Genomic DNA, 21,951 nt, shown 5'->3' with positions numbered 1-21,951 from the left:
CCAATGCAGAAAAACTGTAATCACAACTGATATGCAGAGTTCATTAACTTCTCATGAATAAAGCCATCTATACAGCGTCATGGTCCTTTATGCAGGTAGCGGCAACAGCAAGAATCTCTTACTGTGTGAGCCTGGCACCATATGTGCAGTGTTGTGCCTATTGAGCCATGATCTGATCAGACACAATACACGACTGAATTTAGGCCAAAAAGAATGAGCCAGAACAGAGACTCATGGTCGACAATTAGACGTTCATCATAAAGAGATGCCAGAGCTTTGCTGATAGAAGGAGTGAAGGCTTTGGTTTTTTTTACATCCATTTAATCTCTAATCTAATAAATATAAATATGAGATTATTTTAAAAATGATCGCATAACTATGAAGAGACAGCATGATGTCATAGTAGATAGATCATAGTAGCTTTATATACTGTGCTTATGTTTTTGTGCTCCCCACCCATCAAACACCAGGATGATATGAAAGGGGAACAGGACATGGCAGCAAAGAAAGCAGCTCTGCTGGAGAAGAGGCTGAGGAGGGAAAAGGAGGCACAGGAGAAGAAGCAACAGCAGGAGCTGGACCAGGAGCAGAATAAGGAAGCTGCACGGTATGTCTATCTTTCTTACTTCTTGCCTGTTTTTCTTAGCCCTTAGGTACTGATGAAGCATTATTTTACTGGCCAGTGAAAGAAATATCTTAATTTTAAGCTCCAGCAAAATCCTGGTGGATTTTGTTGCTTTACATCATCTTAATCTTTGTCTTGTCCTCCAGGTTGAAAGCAGAGGAGGAGCAGCAGAAGAAGGATGACGAGAAAGAAAGGAGGGAATACATCAAGCATGAATATATGAGGAGGAAGCAACTCAAGCTGATGGACGACATGAACGAAGTCATCAAGCCCCGATCTGGAAGTCTCAAGAAGAAGCCAAGGCCCAAGTCCATCCACAGGGACGTCATGGAGTCGTCGACTCCCCCTGTTAGAGCAACAGGTGGGCAATGCACAAATCACATGCAAAAAACGACACACATCACTGTGTGACTGTAGTCACTAACTCGTGCTTTATCTGCATGTGTTGTTGTGGGGTAGGAGTTCGTCCTCGAGGCTTCTCTGTGTCAAGTGTTTCTTTGGCCTCTCTCAATCTGGCAGACAATGACAGCAACAAGATGGATAACAAGAAGAACAACAGGTAAGGCCCACTCTGATGATGTTTTTATTGTATTACCCTTCATTTAAAAAGCACAAGAAAAGCAACTGTTCTACTAAGTCTTTCTTAATAAAATCATATTTGTGTTCTACAAAAACAATGATCTTATGAAATTACATCATATTTTATGAAAGGTCACATTTAGCATCCTCAAAGTGTTTTAACTTTGTACTCACATCTTATTTTCATACACCTTTTCCTCAAGCTCTCCACAATCATATTTAGTCTTTAAAGTCTCACAATCTCTCATTTAGTTATGTATGTTTATAAAATCTGTTGAACTATAACCAATATTTTGGAATTACTTTCTTTGCTCTTTGTAACATTTTCAAAAACTGTATAATTAGTTTGTGCTGTAAAGCTTGTTATTATTATTCTCACTGTTGTGATGTTAACTCTCTCAGTTCACCTTTTAAAATATCACAACTTCCCTCCCATATTTACTTTATGTCCCAGCAGGCCTTATTATGGATCCACCTGCTGTTCTTGGCGAGACATATCCTTCTCTACCTCTGATTGGCTTACCCTGATATTCTTACACTCACCCTAACCAACCTCACTTTTCATGCCTAAACCTAACTAATGAAGGCAACAAGTACTAGCCAATCAGAGGCAGAGTAGGACAGGTTTTGCCAAGAAAAGTAAGATCCATAATAACGCCACTACCAGATATAAAAACTGTGCTGTGATTTTTTTTTTTTATTAATTGGATGTTTGACGATATGTATTTTTTATGAGGTTTTATGCTCGACATCTTGATTCTCTTTTATCCCTCTCCTTTTTCCTCTACTTTGCATGCTTCCCTCAGACGCAATAAAGTAGCTTCTTCCCATATCCCGTTCTTTCTAAGCTCTCCCAAAGAGAGAAAGGGAAGGTTAGTAAAGCCTCCGAAAGTAGTGGTTTTTACCAAAAGTCTCAATTGGTGTATTAAAGTAGTCATGAGTCTATGTTGATATACTGTAGCTCCATTAAACTTCCATTAAATCCTACATGTCTTCAAACACAAACACATAAAAGTAGACAGATGTGTAACCAGTAAAATAATTTAACATCGTAATTTTCTGTCATTGTAGCTCTAGCTCTTGCTTCTTCCTTCAGGTTCATTGGACCTGCATTGCTGAGCTGCTTCCGCTTCAGTTGTACCGCTCTTTATCCTCTTTCTGTCTTTTGCAGTATTGTTCTCGGGCCGTTTGCTCTCTTCTCTATGCTGGCTGCTCTGCGCTTTACCACTGTGTTTACTGTTTCTTCCACAAGTACTTGGGCTTGTCTCTAACAGTAGCCGCAAAGACAGCACTAATACTTTGCTTTGCTTGGCTGAACATGCCTTTCTGTCTCCCCACTGCACAGCTTCGCAGGAGTATATACAGTATGATGTAATGCAAGACAACAGGCAGGGGTTGGAGAATTGTGTCACAGTGTCTGACCTTAATTTTCCATATATCTGTGTGTGTGTTTGTTTGTGTGCATGTTTGTTCGTACAATCTGTCTGTGCTTCTGGACGTCATTCATGTTCATGTCTGCCCACCGTTATGTGTTTGTTGGTATATTTTGTGTGTGTTATTTGTCGGTTTATACATAATCATCTCCAGGCCAGACTCTGCAGAAGGTTTTTCTTCTTGCCCGTCCGCTGGGAGTCGTAACGGAGAGAAGGACTGGGAAAACGATTCTACCACCTCCTCCACTCCCTCCAACACGGAGTACACAGGTATTAGAGATGCTGTTCACTCATGGACATTTACACAGTTACTGTAATGAGTTGACGATCTGATGCCTGTGCTGTGTTTTATTCTTTCAGGACCTAAATTATACAAGGAGCCCAGTGCCAAGTCCAACAAGCACATCATCCAGAATGCTTTGGCTCACTGCTGCCTGGCTGGCAAGGTTAACGAAGGGCAGAAAAACAAGATACTTGATGTATGTTTTGCATTTATGTGTTCGTATGTGTGCATTTAGGTAACAGTCTGCACTCGACAATGATTGTTTTTTTTTCTCCTGTTACATTCTGCAGGAAATGGAGAAATCTGAAGCCAACAACTTCTTGGTGTTGTTCCGTGACGCCGGCTGCCAGTTCAGGTCCGTGTACACCTACTGCCCTGAGACAGAAGCGATCACCAGATTGACCGGCATCGGGCCGAGGAGCATCACAGCCAAGATGATTGAGGGCCTGTACAAATACAACTCAGACAGGAAGCAGTTCAGCCAGATCCCAGCCAAAACCATGTCCGCCAGTGTGGACGCCATCACCATTGCCAGCCATCTGTGGCAGACCAAGAAGCAGGGGACGCCCAAAAAACTGCACACTAAGTAGTGGCAGATGGCTGGGCACCATTTGGACATGCCTTTTGGGAAATACAAAAGAATTTGTGGATTTTCCTTCTTTGTTTTTTTTAAGGGGCACTGTTGTAATTCACAACTGGAATGTAGAACACAAGTGGGCCTCACAGACGTTTTTTTGAGATAATACAGAGCTGACTGTGACACTTAAATGGGGCACAAGTGTGTACGTGTCAGCATGTGTATCAATGTTCTCGTGTGCCAAAAAAAGAGAAGAAAATAATAGGCGAACGGATGCCTTACCTAGTTGAACCACTGAAGCACTGAATGTCACGCCTCTGAGAGAGGCCGTTTGGTTTCTATAAGTTGATCATGTGTGGCCTTATGCTTGTTTTGTGTTATATGGATGCGCTGTGAGTGTTGGTGTCATTTTGTCAGCGACAGTCTGTTGTGATATAGGAGAGGTTGTGTGTACACATAGGTCTGGGATCAGATTACAACGCCTCAAGCCCAGATCGTGCAAAGGGTGGCCTGTCTGATCAGGGATCAGGTAAAGGCAGCATTTTCTGATGAGTCCTGCTGCTTTACAGGCATGTTTTTGTGTTTTGTTTTTTGTTTTTTACATATGACTGAAAACCTATAAACAGTTCCAATTTGTGTATGTGTGTGTATAGTGAAGTGCCATGAAGAGTGAGGAAAATACCTCATTTTTTGTGATTGCAATTACTTTCCACAAGTGTGAAATGATGAGATTGTTGAACATACGGAGTACCATCGAACAGTTCTGGAAAGCACCTGCAATAAACTCTAATTTATTTCATTTGAATAATGCTTTGAAGATATTTTAAAAAGGCGTCTTAGATTTTATTCAGAGAAACATAATATACAGTACGTATATAAGTTAAATTAGTTTGTATATAATGGCAGTTCCATTCACAAAGTCAGCTTGTAGTAGCTTTTATAATTTATCACCTGTGTGTATAAGTATGTTGTCGTTTGGGGCCTTTTATTGTGCTGCAAACACAAAAAAGTGTGATCACTCAACAGTGTCACTGATAAGACGATCATCAGTAGTAGAAATGACAGAAATCCCTCACTGTGTCATCAGTCTGTGCAATCGAAGTAATCACCATTGACCATGTTGCAGTTTAAACTAACAAATACTCAAAAATGTCACTTTAATGTGCATATTGTCTTAACTAGTAGATCTTGATTACCGTCAAAGTAGTCCACAATTGTAAATAAATGACTTCACCTGTAATAGCACTTCAAGACCCCAGTCCCCTTCCCACTGTCCCCGTCGTCCAGTCTGATCAAAGATGTTTCCACTTCATGACTGTTGTGCTTGTTACTTTTACATTACTGTTACACTTTTATTATGCTTTCCTTGAGTATGTGTTGACACTGTACAGATATATTTTGGCATATAGAAGTATTTTTTGTAACGACATTTACCCGTTGGAGGTGTGTACGTTTGAGGCAGTGAAGTAGTTGAAGGAAGTGTGTTGAAAGCGACGTGTAGCTGGAGAGAGGTGAGGTGTAAAGTCTCATTCAAGGCTTTATTGTGGAAAAGTATCAAATCCAGTAAGTATACTGAGAAAAATCATAGTATTTTTTTCCAACTCTGAACTCATTTTCCTTTCATTTTACTGAATATGGTCAACTGTTCATGGATTTTTTGTTTAGTTTTTTCTATTCCTTTGAGCTTTATTAAAATGCCAGCTATCAACAGCATTCATGGTGTCTTATTTCACACTGGTGTCGTGATTCATTTGATTGTAACGGTTATTAATGATCAAAATTCCAGTTATTCTGCAACACCAATTACATTTTTGAAGGTTGTAGTGTTACAGTGTATTTTTGACTAATTAAGCTTTGGAGTGGAATTATAGACTTTAGGCTATTAAATAAAACCTGTATTTATTCAGAAAATTAGCATTTTTCTCCACAATATCTTAGCTATAAATCAGCAGGGCCCTTATAGTTTACTGCAGATTAGGCCTATCTGACAGAAATGACAAAGATATTTTGTTAAGGTTGTTTTTCCTAAATGCCCCACTATTGATAGGTCACCATTCTTAAATCGTCAAATTTAAGGGACCCTGGTAAAAAGTCTTGTAAATGTAATGTATTTATGTTTAAAGGAAGATGACCACACACAGACATCTTTATTCAAACAGCATAATGCTGAATCAAAGCCCAACGTGACAGTGTACACCTTAATCATAGTGTCACCTGTATTGTCAACTGTCTTTGCTTTACATATTTCTAGCACCATCTTGTGGTTAAAGTATACACTCATTTTTTAAATCTGTCATAACTGTCATCACAATGTTTTGCTTGCTGTAATCATTCCTCCTGTTCATAATGACCATTAGAAGATCCTTTCCAAATACATTTACAATGTAAGTGATGGGGGACAACGTCTTGAAGATAATCCTTAACCATAAGAGTTAATCAAATAAAGTGTATTTCTTCCACAGTTGCAGTCTTTTCAGTAAAAAGAATCCCACTTGTGTCTCGACGGGCAGTGTTTTCCTGTTCAGCTGCAGTGGAAGGATTGTTACAAAAAGAGAAAAAAGAGGCACAAAAAATACAATAACTTTAAAGATATTGATTCGAATAATTTGTATGGCTGAAGCCTCACATTAGCTTCAAATAAATGTTTAAATACATTTTTGCACAGAGGGAAGACTATGAACTTTGGTCCTCATCACTTACATTTAAGGAGAATTATGAAGGGATCTCTTACTGGTCAGTATGAACATGAGGAATAATTGCAGCAACCACAAAAAGGTGTCAATGTTCATTTTGGGACCTGACTAGGCTAAACTACTGACAGACAGACAGACTTTAAAACTTTGAGCCTATCTTTTAAATCAAAACTAATCAAACCACCCAAGAGAGCAAAGAATAAAATTCTTACAAAATGTCAAACTAATTGTATCATAGCTAGATAATAACAGTTAAACTTAGCTTATGCGGAAAAACCCCAAGTCTGACTCTTGATTCAGTCCATGTTCTCAGTGCATTGAAGGTATAGACTAGAAATTGAAATAAAACCATAAAAACTATATGTTTGCTGTAAGAGGCGAGCGAGTTATAATTGACCAGTCTGATGTTTATAGAGGTGTTTGTGGTTATTCTGTTGCAGCCTGATGTTATTTGTACCTAATTTGATAAAGCTAAACACAGATTGAATGACTGTGTGTAATGGCACTGCACTCAGTGGCTGTCAATTTATCATCATATCTGTCCTGCAGCTGCTGTCTTCAGAGGCTGCAGATGAACTGAAGGAGAAACTTTGCATACAGTATAAAGCAGCTGTAGGTAACAGATACTACAAGAATCACCCATTTTAATTGACAGAACAATGCAGCCTGCTTTACTGACATCAAAGCTTTACTGTTATCACATTAAACTGTAATTTGTACACTGATTTAAAAATCTATTGGTTGGAGATTTTTAATCAAAATAGTTTATTTATATCTACAGCAAAGTGTGGATATGTTATTGGTGTTTACTTGCTGCAAGTATTTAGTTTGCTTTTGTTGGTAAATCCCCAAAGTGTCAGCAGATTGGCTTTGCAGCAGAAACAGTTCTGACATCTCTTCTCAATGCAACATCTAGGACTTATTTTGAAGTAAAACACAACTTGCTTTGCACTGCCTCATTGAAATAAAACCTCCCATCTGTTTGCCCTTCTCCTCCCATCTGTTCACCATTTCTGAAAGCTGAAAGAGGCAGCTGAGACAAATTGTGACCCTTTTGGCTTTCCATAACCATGCGCGTTGCACTGGGCATCAAAATACCACAAATATTGGCAAAGTGAGGCTCAAGCACATAACACACTTTAGGAATGCCTTTTGCCGGTCATTGCACTGCCATGAGAATTGAGCCCATCATTTCCCAAAACACAACAAAGCCAAAAAAACACCAATGTTTCACAAAATAGGGGAAAAAACAGGGATAATATTCATGATTGTGATTGGCCAGAACCCAATTAACTCCCAATTAAAACATGACCTGACCAGATTGTTCAGTGATATTAAGCTATATGGAAGTAAAGTGGTGCACTGACTGGTCATGGATGTATATTTGGATGCTACTGGGCCAGTTTTAGTTGTGTTTTGTGACATTTTGTGTTTTTGATTTTGTTATTGTGTTTTCTAAAATGTTTTTTATGTATTAGGCTTTATGTTTTTTTGGTGTGTTTTATGAAATGTTGTTATGTTTTATGTATGTGTGTTTTGTGACATGTTGTGTGTTTGTTTGTGTTATTTGTCCTGTTATTTTGTGACGTATTGTATTGTCTTTTGTGAAAGGTCATTGTGTTTCATGTTTTGTTTGTGTGTTTTCTATTATGTTTTGCACCCCGGGGCCTCTGTACATGTCCCTCTCACAACATCAGCACTATGACTTTTATCATGTATTGACTTCCATCATGTCGTGTGTCTTGATGCTGCCGCAGATGTGAAGTTTGTATATGTGGATGATGGATGGAGGCGGTGCTCCTACAATACAGGCAGCAGGCAGCAGGCAGGGCTGGGCAGCAGCAGACCGCAACGGAGAGGCAGAGAAAGATCCAGCAAGGAGGGGACACAGTCAGTCAGACAAGGAGGAGGGACAGCCAGGCAAGACAAACACCACTGAGACACAACCGTGGTGACAGCGGCTGGTTACAACAACGGAAACACCCGGGACACTGCGTTTTCATCCCATGTATTTTTAGAAACAGGTGAGTATTAATCGCAGATTTGTGTTGCCGGTGTGAAAGCTGTCAGTGCGTACCCCGCCCGCCCGCCCAGCTAACTAGCGGATGATGCCTCTCTCCCCCTCGGCCTGGCTAGCTCGTCAGTCTCCCCTCCCGACCGCCTGTTAAATCACTCAGCTTTAGGTAACTAGCTATTTGTTGTTTTTTCTCTCTAATCCGGTCGCTAAATTGAGCAGCTATGCGAAGCTAACAAGTAGCCAAAGCTTCTTATACTGTGTGACTTGTGGCTTACTGCCAGTGTTATTAGCTAACCATCTCCCATGCTAGCTTAGCAGGACTGCAGTGCTCGTCTTTCATAATGTGTAAGCAGGACAACAACTGCTTTTTTCTGATAGTTTTGTTGCTGTTGGTGTTAAGTATTGAAGCTCACTTAACCTGATAGATGAATGCTGTAAAGGCCTTTAATTGTCATGGCTTCAGTTTTATAGAAATAACTGTTTCTTCTGTAAACACCACATGTGGAGCAGTGTGCATCCCTTCAGGCTAATACAGCAGGTATTCACTTGACTCTTGACCTCTCTGCTGTCTTTGTCTTTGTCTCTGGGAAATAGTTTTAATTGTTTACACATACAGGATACAAGCATAAAAAATTTGATGGGGAGATGTAAAAAACCCTCAATACATACTCAATTAGAAAATAAGTTTTAAAAAAAACCCAACATGATAAGAATGGAAAAGAGCAATGTCATAATAAATACAGAAGAGCCTGGTGTGATTGCAAGGATCAACACTGCTCTTATTATAGTCCTGCTCATCTGATAAAGAAATCAAAATCTAATACAAATAATAATTGGATAGCGGTTAACCAACATGCAGAAGATAATTTAAATACATCCTGAGGGTTTTTTAATGTGCTTGTTCAGTATGTGTAGATTTGCGTACGTAGATAAGTTGATCGTAATATAAGGTGAACATGCAAACAACACCTGAGGTTGTTGCAAATCACAACAGTCTGCTGTGCTTTCAGGTTTATACACCTTTGATCGTCAACTTTGCAGAGTAGGAGATGTTTTGGGATTGATGACACTGCATTTAAAAAAAAAAAAGGAAGCATGTTTGAGATTAATGCATGTCACACAGCTTCCGGGCCAAGATGAAGGAATCTGTACATTTTGGCACAGCTGCTTTTTAGCAATGCTTCGTTTCTCATTCGTAAAGCTGCACACTTTCATTGTTAGTGTTTACAGTCTAACCACAGTCCTGAAGTTCCCCTGCCACTGAGCAGCTCAATGTAAACATCTTCATGTTAGATGCTTTCTTCAAGGGCAAATAGCCTCTAGATCTGGGTGACACATCTGAAGGATATTTCCTGAGATATATATGGCCAATGCATGCACTATTACATATAGAAGAATAACAGATGTTCAAAATAAAATGTGCTAGACTGTTATGTGTGATACATGAGACCAGTCTTTATTGTGTAATACAAAATATAAAAAAAAAAATGTGTTAGTATTTAAATAACATCTTGCTTTAAATAAGGAATTAGGATAGAAATTTGTAGAACAGAGATCATACCATCATGATATGATTTGGCTGAAAGTCTTTGATTGATGATATTGAATTAGTACCTGACCCTACTTGCAACCAACATTTTCTCATCCTGGTCCATGTTGTTGTGCAGCCCGTCGTCACCATGACAGCGGAGGAAACCATAAACGTGAAGGAGGTGGAGCTCATCAAGGTGATCCTGGACTTTCTTAACTCCAGGAAGTTGCACATCAGCATGCTGGCTCTGGAAAAGGAAAGTGGCGTCATCAACGGGCTCTACTCAGACGACATGCTCTTCCTCAGGTAGGTGAATGACAGAAACAGTCACAGCAGACAGTCAGGAGTGTCGTCGTCTCTGCTTTCTGCTCCAAATGTCGGCAACTACAAGGCAACTGTTGAAGTGATACGTTTCATGTTTCTGATAGTGTCTTCTGCATTAGAGATGGTGTTACACTGCACCACAGCATTAGATGTGAGTGCAGTCTGTGATCTGTAATTCTACACAGCCGGAGTATTAAATACATTTAGATTTTTCACCTGCTGATGTGAATCGTAGATTAATTGGCAGTTTTATGTTATCATGGTGTACATTTAACAAGTTAGGGAGACAGAGATTCTGAAAGTCTTCATTCTTTTTGTTATGTTGTGTCTGTGTCTCTATGTTTCAATGGAAAAATAATTTGAGTTTACAAATTTGTAGGACTTTGAAAATTAATTGTTGATAAACTAACTGTATTAAAACTGCACTGTTTTTGTTTTAGGCAACTGGTGCTTGATGGCCAGTGGGATGAGGTCCTGCAATTCATCCAGCCTTTGGAGTGCATGGATAAGTTTGACAGAAAAAAGTGTGTTTTAAAGTCTGAATTATTTTCAGTATATTTGAGTATATGTGTATGTCTGTACATTTTGTATTTTTAGTTTATTAGTTGTTTGACTTGAAGTTATGGGACTCTGGAAGTTGATGCTAACAGCCTTCGTATTAACATGGGAACACATTTCAAAACAAACAGCATCAATACTTAAACTGCCTCTTTTTGTGTCAGGATTTCTAATATTGACTCTTGGTGCTGTCATGTTGTCAGGTTCCGTTACATTATCTTAAAGCAGAAGTTTCTGGAGGCTCTGTGTGTGAATAACGCCATGTCTGCAGAGGACGAACCACAGCACGTAAGTCAAAGCACTAAATTTGGTGACTTTACCAAGTATTTTATATGTTGTCTAAGCTTCCAAGATGATGACACAACTTTTAAATAGGCTTCCCAACAGCCCTGTTTTGTCTTCCCACTGACATGAGAGTGCGAAAGGGCTCCATATATGTTTTTTAATACATGTAGCTTGACACGGCAACACTGCAAGTTATCTGAATGAGCTTTACAATCTTTTCTGGTAATAAAGACAGGATGAGGCAATGTGTGTGTGTGCTTACGTTTGCATGCAAGGAGTGACGGGACTATTGGCCACGCTGCAGCCGAGGACTTAACCGGATTAAGCTGTTCATGTGCTCCTTTGATACACATACCATGTAACATCTGCTATGTTTACTTAACATATCGGTTTGTTTACCTGTGATGCCCTGCATACTGAGGTCTAAGTAGATCTTGTACCCCAATATTACCATACAAGTGACTGTAATAGCAATGTTATGGCAGAATATGCTGCTGTGCCAATGCAAAAGCTTGTTACTGAATTATACATACATGTAAAATTGGCCACCCAAATGAAGAAATACACCTAAAAATTGCAACAACTTATAAATATAATCCTAATGTTTCATTCAAGCATCATTTCTTTATAATTTACTGGTTCTGGTGACCAAAAAAAATGCATTATATGGTCTGCTTCTGCTAACAAACCCTTGCAGAAGCTACTAAAACTCTTTGAAGAAATATTCAGAAGCAGGTTGAAATCAAATTCTTAATCGCAGTCTCATTTAATCACACATACAGTGACATACTTGGAGCTCATTCTATCATCTTTGTTCATGCTCTTAAATTAGGCTAGCTGTGGGCCCACTGTCACATGGCATAGCTGTTGCTGAATGCAGCTTGTGACTCTGTGCCAGAGCTATCGTGTCCTATTAACAGGATTAGGTCAGGCTTCTTTGGACATCTGTGGACTGTGTGTGTGTGTGTGTGTGTGTGTGTGTGTGTGTGTGTGTGTGTGTGTGTGTGTGTGTGTGTGTGTGTGTGTGTGTGTGTGTGTGTGTGTGTGTGTGTGTGTGTGTGTGTGTGTGTGTGTGTGTGTGTGTTCACTGGCAATAGTGTGCCCTGGGGTGTGTATTGGTACATGTGATACGACCTGAATTGAGTGTTGGGAATTATTTAGTAGGATGATGTGAGACAATCTTTTAGTAATCTGTAGGTGGGGTTTCCTCTTTTCCAAAACCACTCTCTGATTTCTGGTGCATGTTAGCCTTGAAGCAATTTTAAATTTTTGGTCAGTCCTAACTGATATTTAAAAGTCAACTGTGCCTCCGGTGTGCTGCCAGAGAGATAAAGCTCTCTCAAAAGGTACCAAACTGATCTACTTCAACTGATCAGAGAGAAACTTCTACTCAATCATATGTTACAGTCAGAAATATCTGCTGTGTTTTTCAGTTGGAGTTCACCATGCAGGAAGCAGTCAAGTGTCTCCATGCCCTGGAGGAGTTCTGTCCCTCTAAAGACGACTATAGTAAACTGTGTCTGCTCCTCACCCTGCCTCGCCTCACAAACCATGCTGAGTTTAAGGTAAAGGATTTAAATTATATGGAGCTGAAATATTTCAGTAGTTAAGAATAGAGAAGGATTTTTCAATTTTACTCTTTTTAACACTCTGCTGTGACTCAAATCATCTACTTTTAATTCTCTGCTACTTATAATAACAGTTTTACAAGACCAATGGATAACTCAGTATATGTTGTTGAAATGTTTGCCCCTGTGTGTTTGGCATGTACTATGTTAAGTTCTTATTGCTCTGCTGATGTCCTGCAGGACTGGAACCCAAGCACAGCCAGAGTGCAGTGTTTTGAAGATGCCTGCACCATGGTGGCAGAGTTCATCCCCGCAGACAGGAAGCTTAGTGAGGCCGGATTCAAAGCTAGCAGGGATCGACTTTTCCAGCTGGCTCTCAAGGGAGTCCTCTATGAGTGCTGCGTGGAGTTCTGCCAGGTTTGAACTTCTAAAACTAAACCACCAGTCAACAGTTTGGACACACCTTCATATTCCCTGAAATGAGAAAGTGTGTCCAGACTTTTGACTGGTACTGTAAATCAGTTGAGCTCCAAAAGTAGGTTGTGCCTCTAACTCTGTAATACAGAGGGGGTTGGCGGATTAATTGTATCAAAAATAAAGTAAATAAATAAAATGTGTTGTTATTGTTCATTTTGCAGAGCAAGGCAACAGGTGAGGAGATCACAGAGAGTGAGGTTCTCCTGGGTGTTGACATGTTGTGTGGTAACGGCTGTGATGACCTGGATTTGTCCCTGCTCTCCTGGATGCAGAACCTCTCCCAAAGTGTCTTCTCCTGCGCATTCGAACAGAAGCAACTCAACATCCACGTGGACCGCCTGGTCAAACCGGCAAAGACCGGCTACGCTGACCTCCTCACCCCACTCATCAGCAAATTGTCTCCGTACCCCTCCTCCCCCCTGCGACGCCCCCAGTCTGCCGACACCTACATGTCGCGCTCCTTGAATCCAGCATTGGATGGGTTGTCTTATGGGCTGTCTGGCCAGGATAAGAGAGCAAGCGGAGGGGAGAGTGCGCCGGGCAAAGGGGTCTCTCCCATGTCCCACTCATTTGCCAACTTCCACTACCCTGGAGCTGGCGGGCAGAGCCTGAGCAGGAGTCTCATGATGGAGAGCTCCGACTGCCACAGCATCTTTGAGGAATCCCCTGAAAGGTAAGGACTTTGGTTTTATGCATCACCTGCTCAAATGTTTTAGTAATGCTTATGATCACAGAGGCACAACACTCCTCTTTTGCTTTTTTTGGTCCTTTTTTGGTTTTCTGTGTGAAGCTCAAGGACAGAAACACCTGTGGATAAGATGATGAGTTCAGGTGGAGCTCAAAACGTGCGTCCTGCCTCAGCTCCGGGAGAGGATGCACCTTCAGCTGGCTCTGCTGACAGAAACGAGGTAAATCTCAAACACAGCTGACCTTGTTAGACTTGTTGTATGTCACACATAACTTATTCTTTTCATATCCCTACATTGTTTTCTTCCTTTGATGGGCTGTGCTTACAGTGAATGTCTAAATATAGGCTGGTTCTGAGGAATCTTTGCAGTGTGATGAGTCTGAGTCATCTTCCTCCAACATGTTTGACAGTGACTCAAGCTCAGTTAAGAATGACATGGCTACTAAGTTGTTGTTTTTTTCTTTTTTTTACTGAGGGAGTCCTGTGGAGTTTTTTGGTTCTTGACAATCAGTGTTACCCACCAACACGCATTGTTTTCCCTTGAGGCCTAACAAACATGTTACATGCATTTCCTTCCTTATAAAGAATTAGAAAGAAAGAAAACATGAGTTTGCGTCCACCCAAAAGATGTGTTTTTCTTCTTGTTCCTTCAGTTGGATGTTTGAGCTTTGCTGTGCACAATGATGTATGTGCAGAGTTTGAAACTAGAAGGCTGTTTTCAAATGTGTCTACTGCAGGAAAAGTTGCTCTGTGCTCACTGAAAATCGGTCTTTAAACATTTTAAACCTGCATTGTTTACATCCATGCTGACATGCTTGCAGTCTTCTTCCCTGCTTTTGCTCGCCGTATTTTTTTGTTTCTTGGGACAGTACTGCTTCATGTAGATCAGTGGAACAGTGTGAATATAGCCTTGTGCGTGTACAAGAGAACAAACAGAACAAGAACCTACTTATATAAGCCAGTTTCAAGCTACACCAGCTGATTGACAGTTTGTGGTGGTAATGTGGAGAAAAGCGTAGCAGTACACTAACAAAAGCAGGAAAGAAGAAGACTGCAGGATAGCAAACGTGGATGTAAACAATGTATGCAATTTAAAGTTTTCAAAAAATAGTTTTTTAAAGAACTTTAAGAGGAAGGGAATACAATAACATGTTTTTTGCACCTCCTAGGATGCACGCATGTGGTGTGAATTTTAACATTGCTTTTGTTTATTTAAAAGAAAACTCCTCAGGGCATTTATTAATTAATTAATGCTTATAGACACAAATGTTGAATTAGTAACACCCAATTTGTCAAAGAAAATTGCTAATTAAAAGTTCATGTTTCATAATCTAGTGATTATATGTTATGTGATTATGATGGGAATTAAAAACTGGTAAAAACTCTGCCTTTTCCGTCACCCTGGAGACACATAAAGAGGCCAGAAACAGAAGCAGACTTAGGGGCCTCCGTGTCCTCACTGTCACACTCCTCCCCTCTCTTTCTTGTTTTCCTCTCTAGCCTCCTTCCCCTCTCCAGAGCTGGCACAGTGCCAGTTTCTCTCCCCTCCACAAACATAGATCTGTTCCTATCAGATAGTCCAGACAGGAAGCAAAGAGCAGAGGGGGGAAATGACCTGCCCTCAGCTCTCAGTCTCAGCCTTTTTCCTTCTCAAATACCTGAACTGGCAGAAGAATGGTGTGGATCTGGGTTCATCTTCTGTCAATGCTGCCATTGAATAGTGTTAATAGGAGCTGGTTCTGGCCTTGTTCAGATGTTAGCCTCATTTGTACAGACCAATCTTCATATATTCGGTAATTTAACTGACTCACTTATACAAAGTGACATAACATGCTTATTTAGAATTAATGCAACAGTAGGTTAAATTCACAAATGACTAATAAGACCTATGTACAATACAACGTTCAAATATATTCCATGTTTTCTTTTTTATGTGCATAATACATGAACAACTTCTGTTCAATCCTCAGCTTCGGGACTCTACAGAGAAGTATGAGGAATATTATCGCCAGCGTCTTCGTGTGCAGCAGCACCTGGAGCAGAAACAGCAGCAGAGGCAGATGTATCAGCAGATGTTGCTGGAGGGAGGGGTGCAGCAGGACCCTCCGCCCAGCGAAATGCAGCACAGCCTCACAGAGAAGTTCCTCAACAGGTAAAAACACCACAATAGAAACTTAAATGATCCATGCCAGACAGGGAGCACATCATCAGTAACATGTAGTCAACTGTCAAGTCACATGGTGGACTGCTGTGTCAGCGTAGTTCTGGTTTAGCTCTCCTGAATCAAGCTTGCTAATTACTGCATGGCTTTTAATACGGTCATACAATAGAGCAGCAGCTGTCAGAGGTGTTATACATGTTAACGCCCTGATAATGATGAATCTCATGGGGTTTCCACACAATAAAACACACCTCCCCCAAAACCCACCTCCAGTCCACACTGTACCATCTGTGGTTTTGGACAGTTGTCTCCTATAGAAATAGCACCTCTCTGAAAGAGCGTTGCAAGATAAGCATGCTCTAAAACCACCAGAAAAGTATATTTAGATTTGATTCCATGACAAAAATAATGTGGGGAATTTGATTGTTTTTTATTTGCTCTGTCATCAGGACAAAAGCTCTTTGATTTTGTCGCCTTGAGAGTTCCTTCCAGTCCCCCCTCTCCCTGTCTCTGTATCCTCTGCATTATTCACAAGGCTAGTTGTGCATAATGACATCATTCAGTTTTCTTTTGTCCTCTGCCCTTTATAGTTTTAACTAGATTTAACTAGCTTGTCTACTACAGTCTGGAGGCAAAATTGAAATGTGAAGTAGCTTTCCTCCTTTTCCTGATGGCTTAAAAGTACAAAAAAGGTTAAGAAAGTAAGAAATATGAAAAGGAAAAAAACAGTTATTGAGATGTTTTTAATGATTGTGTGTGGGGTCCTTCAGGTCCATCCAGAAGCTGGAGGAATTAAATGTGGGGATGGAGAATTTAGGAGAGGAGGTGAAGTCTCTGGCTCAGCAGTGCAACGGCAACGCGAGCACAGCCCCATCTGAGGACAATAATAACTCTCCATCTGTGACCCCGGAGAAGAACAGCACCCAAGGGGGAGGGGTGCTCAGCAGCACCCCAGAGCGCCCCGTGGGAGGCCGCGCAGTCCCACCCCCAAACGAGTCCCCTGTCGTCTCCGAGAGGTAGATGTGACTTCTTTGTTTTCATAGTGGGATTGGATGTAGGGCTGAATTAGATGATAACTTTGTTTTGTGTTTGTTTTCAGTGAGAAGAAACACAAAGAAGGTGAACAAGGTGACTCTCCAGGCTCCTTAACCCGGAGTAAAGAGGTGGGGATGCACACAAACGTATCATCACAGCAGCCACAAAGCCACAGCAAAAATAACCTTCAAACAATTATTCTGTCATATGTGCTGTAAATAATTTGTCTAATAATACTTGTCAGTGTTTCACTGTGCTGAGTAATAATCCTGGAACTATTTTTGCTCATCCACTGTTTTGCAAGGATAGTTTGTTCCTGATTGTCACTCATCGTCTCACATTTCATCTGTTATTACTGTCACTGTTACATTCTGGTATTCAGCAGAAATAAGTGTTATCCAGCCCTCTCTGAAATTAACAGATCTAATTTTAATGTTGAGCACATTTCCTTGTTTCTGTCATAGTGTTGGATGATCAAGAGTAATTCTCATTTGATTAAGCAGATTATAACAAGCATCATGACAGTAGATATGTCATATGGTAAAGGAAATCAGGGTAGATTATTCTGCTAATTGCATGTACTCTGTGTGCTTGTGGGTGTGTTTTCTTTAATAGGATGACAAACCAAAAAGCCTGTTTGTGCCAGTGCACTCTCTAGAAGATACTCAGGCTGTTCGGGCCGTTGCTTTTCACCCGTCTGGAGCGCTCTACGCTGTGGGGTCCAACTCCAAAACGCTACGTGTCTGTGCTTATCCAGAAACACCGGAAGCAAGGTAACACCTGAGCAATCAGCCTGAAAAATGATGGCAACATTTTTGTGTTTTTCTTATCAACAACAGGATAGAAATAAAAGAGAGGAAAGAGAAAAGAAAAACATTTTTGACTTTAAGGAGATAGAAGTGTACTTTTGTTTGCTTTTTCATGTTGATGGTAAATTAGACTTCTTCACCTCACAAGCTCTGATGCTGTAGGGCTCTGGTGAAGATCTGGTGACTGAAAGTTTACACAGTAAACTGTTTGATTGCAAAGAATCTAAAACTGCAGATGTTTAGACCTTGTTTTGATCCTTCTTGTGTTAAGCTAGCATGCCGTAGCTTTGTAACTTTTGTATTCATAAATTGACAACATAAAAGAACTCAATCTGTAACTGTAGTTTTCTAATTTCGGAAAATGATAAAATAGAATAGAATATAACTTTATTGTCCCTCGATAATAATCAAACGAAGGATCCTTTGTATATATTTTTGACTAGAGGTGTCCTGTAACATCGACCAGAAGGCATTAACTCAAATTCAGAATATAGGAGATTGTTCAGTGTCATTAATAATACGCAGAGCTTTCCTGTATACAGCAGTACTATACAAACCATCTAATCTAATTTGTGACCCACAATTTACCCAGCTGCTTTTACAACCGTAGCCAATTAGTTTTTATTTGCCACAGTCTGCCTGTTTTACTCATCTAATCTGCCACTGCTTGTTTCTTCCCTTTGCTAATTTATTTTTCTCATCTCCGCCTTTTCTGCCCTCGATAGATCGAGTCCAACGAAGCAGCCAGTCGTCCGCTTCAAGAGGAATAAACACCACAAAGGTTCCATCTACTGTGTGGCCTGGAGCCACTGTGGGCAGCTGCTGGCGACAGGCTCTAATGACAAATATGTTAAAGTCCTACCTTTCAGTGCAGAGACCTGCAACGCCACAGGTCAGCCTACTCTGCATGAAAACGGTGCAATACTGTTCTGTGATGGTGTGAGCACACATTAAGAGGGTATAATATGCTCATTCTAGGCCCAGACTTGGAGTTCAGCATGCACGACGGCACCATCAGAGACCTGGCCTTCATGGAGGGTCCAGAAAGCGGAGGAGCCATCTTGATCAGTGCTGGAGCAGGAGACTGTAACATCTACACCACCGACTGTCAGAGAGGACAGGGCCTGCATGCCCTCAGCGGACACACAGGTACCCTGACTGCTGCATGCACCTGCTTTCCTGACCTCTCAACCCTAAAGGTGTCTTCTGCCGTGAGTGGGGAGAAATCTGATTTGTGGGTTTTGTGTCCAGGTCACATTCTGTCTCTTTATACGTGGGGAGGCTGGATGATCGCCTCTGGCTCCCAAGACAAGACGGTGCGTTTCTGGGACCTCAGGGTGCCCAGCTGTGTGCGAGTAGTGGGAACTGCTTTCCATGGCTCAGGTATGGTTCATGCGTGCATCACAAGTTTCACTTCACCATGTTTGCAATGTTTTACACCGGAAGTAGCACCACTCCCATAATGTGCCGGTGCCTCTCCATTGGAAAACAATAAATCTCTTGCTAGCTTTACTGGTATCTTGTGCTGGTTTTCACAGTCACACTTTTCTTCTTCACTCCACAGGCAGTCCTGTCGCCTCGGTAGCAGTCGATCCTAGCGGTCGTCTCTTAGCAACAGGACAGGAAGACAGCGCTTGCATGCTGTATGACATAAGAGGAGGACGCATCGTGCAAGTGTATCGACCGCACGGCAGCGATGTGCGGTCTGTCAGGTTCTCTCCTGGAGCTCACTACCTGCTCACCGGCTCCTACGACACAAAGGTCATGGTCACCAACCTCCAAGGTACGTCTAACCTGCTGACAGATAAAAGCTCACATATTTCCACTCTGGTAATGAACAGTGCTGCCCTTAATTTTCATTTTTCTGGCCTTTATTCACCAGGGGTTTCCCATTTTACTGTGACTGTAGATATGCAATTGGTCATGCTTGTGTGTTTACAGTCACGTACTTTTTGGAGACCTGATAACATTTGCTATGCAGGCAGGCACTGCAACTTGCACATCTTTATGGCATTTCATTATGTCAGCTGCAAAGTAAATTAGTCTGCAGGTACAGTAGATTTAAAGCTCTTCAATTGATCTTCTGCTTACACTCTGCATTCTGTGGCTTGCCCTGAGGTGCAGCTACTGTAAGTGTTTTATATGCAAAAACATTTAGCATCAAAGAAACATTTTGCTGCAATACGCATGGTTTGGTCTTCAGAGTTCACTTCACCTAAGCAGATTGTTGCTATGAATGGATCTGCCTGCTCTATGTGCACATTATTTCTGTACCTACAATGAAGAAAGTTTTCCCCAAGCTTTTAGTCTTTAAAGATAAGCAGAAGAGAATTTGCTTCAAGCGTCCTTCTGGCTCATACTGTGTATTTCTGGGATTACTGATCTACTGTATTATTTAAATATAAATCTGGTGATATTTTTGTTATTGTCAGCAAATCCCATAAACGAGCAAAACCCAACATAGCTATAGTCTGTGTCTTAATGCCTTCCAACTTCCCTACACTGTGGCACTTTGATCCAAACCCATTCAATCCTACTAAATCCTACTAAAGCTGTAAATCTTTAAAGTTTCAAGTGTCACAAATATATAGTTCAATATCGTGGGGGGACTATTTTAAGCTGTGGATTTGGTGCACTTCGTAGGACCATGTCATTCTTGGTTTTGGTCTTTGCCTGGCATTTGTTGACAGTAAGAGAAATATTGAATATCATCAGACTTGCCCTTTAGAACATTACAAACATTAACATCAGCATTTCTAACAGAACTCCACGTGTCTGTTATCATGAATATCAAACTAAGAGAAATGTTGCTGCAGGTTATTGTGACTGATGTGAGTGGAGCCCCACATCAATAAAAAATATCTTCATCTTTTATCTTATGTGGGAAGTAGTTTTGCCTCCAGTAAGTGTGTGTCATGATTTTGAATAAGTTTCCTCTATGTGTGTATAGGTGACTTGACCAAGCAGTTGCCTCTGACCGTGGTGGGAGAGCACGGCGACAAGGTGATACAGTGTCGATGGCACACACAAGACCTATCTTTCCTCTCATCTTCTGCCGACCGCACTGTCACACTCTGGACACACAATCCATGATACAAACAAACAAACAAACACACACACACACACACACACACACACACACACACACACACACACACACACACACACACACACACACACACACACACACACACACACACACACACACACACACACACACACACACACACACACACACACACACACACACACACACACACACACACGTCATATCATGGTCACTTTTGGGGACTTCACATTGATTTGCATTAATTTCCTGGAGACCTACACCAACCTGACCATAACTACTTAACCAAAAAAAATCAGATTTTTCCCAATTGGGGATGCTGCTTTTATCCCCAATTGGACAATCTGTCACCAATTAACTGTTCTTTAGTCTGAAACTTGTCCCCAAAAGTAGCTTATGAAAAACTACACACACAAACAGTTATTTAATTTGAGAGACACATTCCCCCTCAAAAAACACTATTCCTCCTGCATCACCAACTCTGTCACACCCTTATAACACACTCGACGCAAATGGTCACAAACAAAAGAAACCACACAAACAGATGAATGAGCCTTTTCTTTCCTGTCTGTAGGAAATCAAATGGATTCAAACACATCAGAAGCACACACTACACGTTCTCTTTTTTCTTTACAGCTCTCAAACCACATCGATCACACTTATCGTTGTCATCTTGAGGGTAAAACGGCAGGATAATTCCTTATTGTCACTCATCACTTCATCCTTTAATCCACTTGGTGGCATCTCATTCTCACTTCCTGCACACACTGGTTAGCCGCCGCATGTTCTTTCACTGAAGAGTTGTCGAGGATAGACAGGACAGAGTGCTTTGCTCATGACGGTGCCTTTCTTGAGTTTCCATAACAAAAATGTTCTTAAAAAAAGTAAATATAGATCATTTTACAAAGATCAAATTTTGTTAAATCGTACATTCCTTCTTCTTTTGCATTTTATTTTCTTACAGCTGGTGTTATGCTGCTATTGTTTGGGGGAAAACATGAGTTGAATTTATAGTGTAAAACGTAAAATTTTCAGTGTGTCAGTAGTGAGCTGTGATCTGTCCATCAGTCAGCTGTTGCTTCCCCACGGGATGTACTGATGTCTCATGTTACTGTATCCACTGCATCACTGCAACTCCAAATGTGTAAATTAGCTTGTGCATTTTAAATTTGAAAATCAGTGTTTTTGCGCTGAAGCTGTTACAGTGTCTTGCAATGGCTTGCTTGCAATGGAAGAGTGTT

The 21,951-nt window shown here is 40.9% G+C and overlaps 2 protein-coding genes across 2 annotated transcripts in view; both read left to right on the top strand.

Annotated features, from left to right (window-relative positions):
- The window catches only part of camsap2b (calmodulin regulated spectrin-associated protein family, member 2b), a 30,956-nt gene extending 25,769 nt beyond the window's left edge, over positions 1-5,187 (top strand). The window contains exons 16-21 of the mRNA XM_062429183.1: positions 471-607; positions 772-986; positions 1,085-1,184; positions 2,792-2,907; positions 2,998-3,116; positions 3,211-5,187. Of these exons, the coding sequence (XP_062285167.1) occupies positions 471-607; positions 772-986; positions 1,085-1,184; positions 2,792-2,907; positions 2,998-3,116; positions 3,211-3,510 (987 nt within the window). The 3' untranslated portion in view covers positions 3,511-5,187. The remainder of the gene's footprint in view (positions 1-470; positions 608-771; positions 987-1,084; positions 1,185-2,791; positions 2,908-2,997; positions 3,117-3,210) is intronic.
- Positions 5,188-8,074: 2,887 nt separating this feature from the next.
- On the top strand, positions 8,075-20,736 carry wdr47a (WD repeat domain 47a). Its single transcript, XM_062429010.1, has 17 exons — positions 8,075-8,214; positions 9,875-10,044; positions 10,503-10,586; positions 10,824-10,908; positions 12,339-12,470; positions 12,714-12,890; positions 13,112-13,623; positions 13,741-13,858; positions 15,609-15,790; positions 16,570-16,815; positions 16,899-16,962; positions 17,450-17,607; positions 18,369-18,535; positions 18,622-18,792; positions 18,895-19,026; positions 19,208-19,426; positions 20,594-20,736. The coding sequence occupies exons 2-17, from the start codon at positions 9,887-9,889 to the stop codon at positions 20,734-20,736; spliced, it is 2,748 nt and encodes a 915-aa protein (XP_062284994.1). The 5' UTR covers positions 8,075-8,214; positions 9,875-9,886.
- Positions 20,737-21,951: the final 1,215 nt, after the last annotated feature.

This window comes from Scomber scombrus, chromosome 11 (genome assembly GCF_963691925.1).
Source record: "Scomber scombrus chromosome 11, fScoSco1.1, whole genome shotgun sequence".
Classification (NCBI taxonomy): Eukaryota; Metazoa; Chordata; class Actinopteri; order Scombriformes; family Scombridae; genus Scomber; species Scomber scombrus.
The sequence above is the reverse complement of the archived record's forward strand: the minus strand, read 5'-3'. Positions and strand labels throughout refer to the sequence as shown.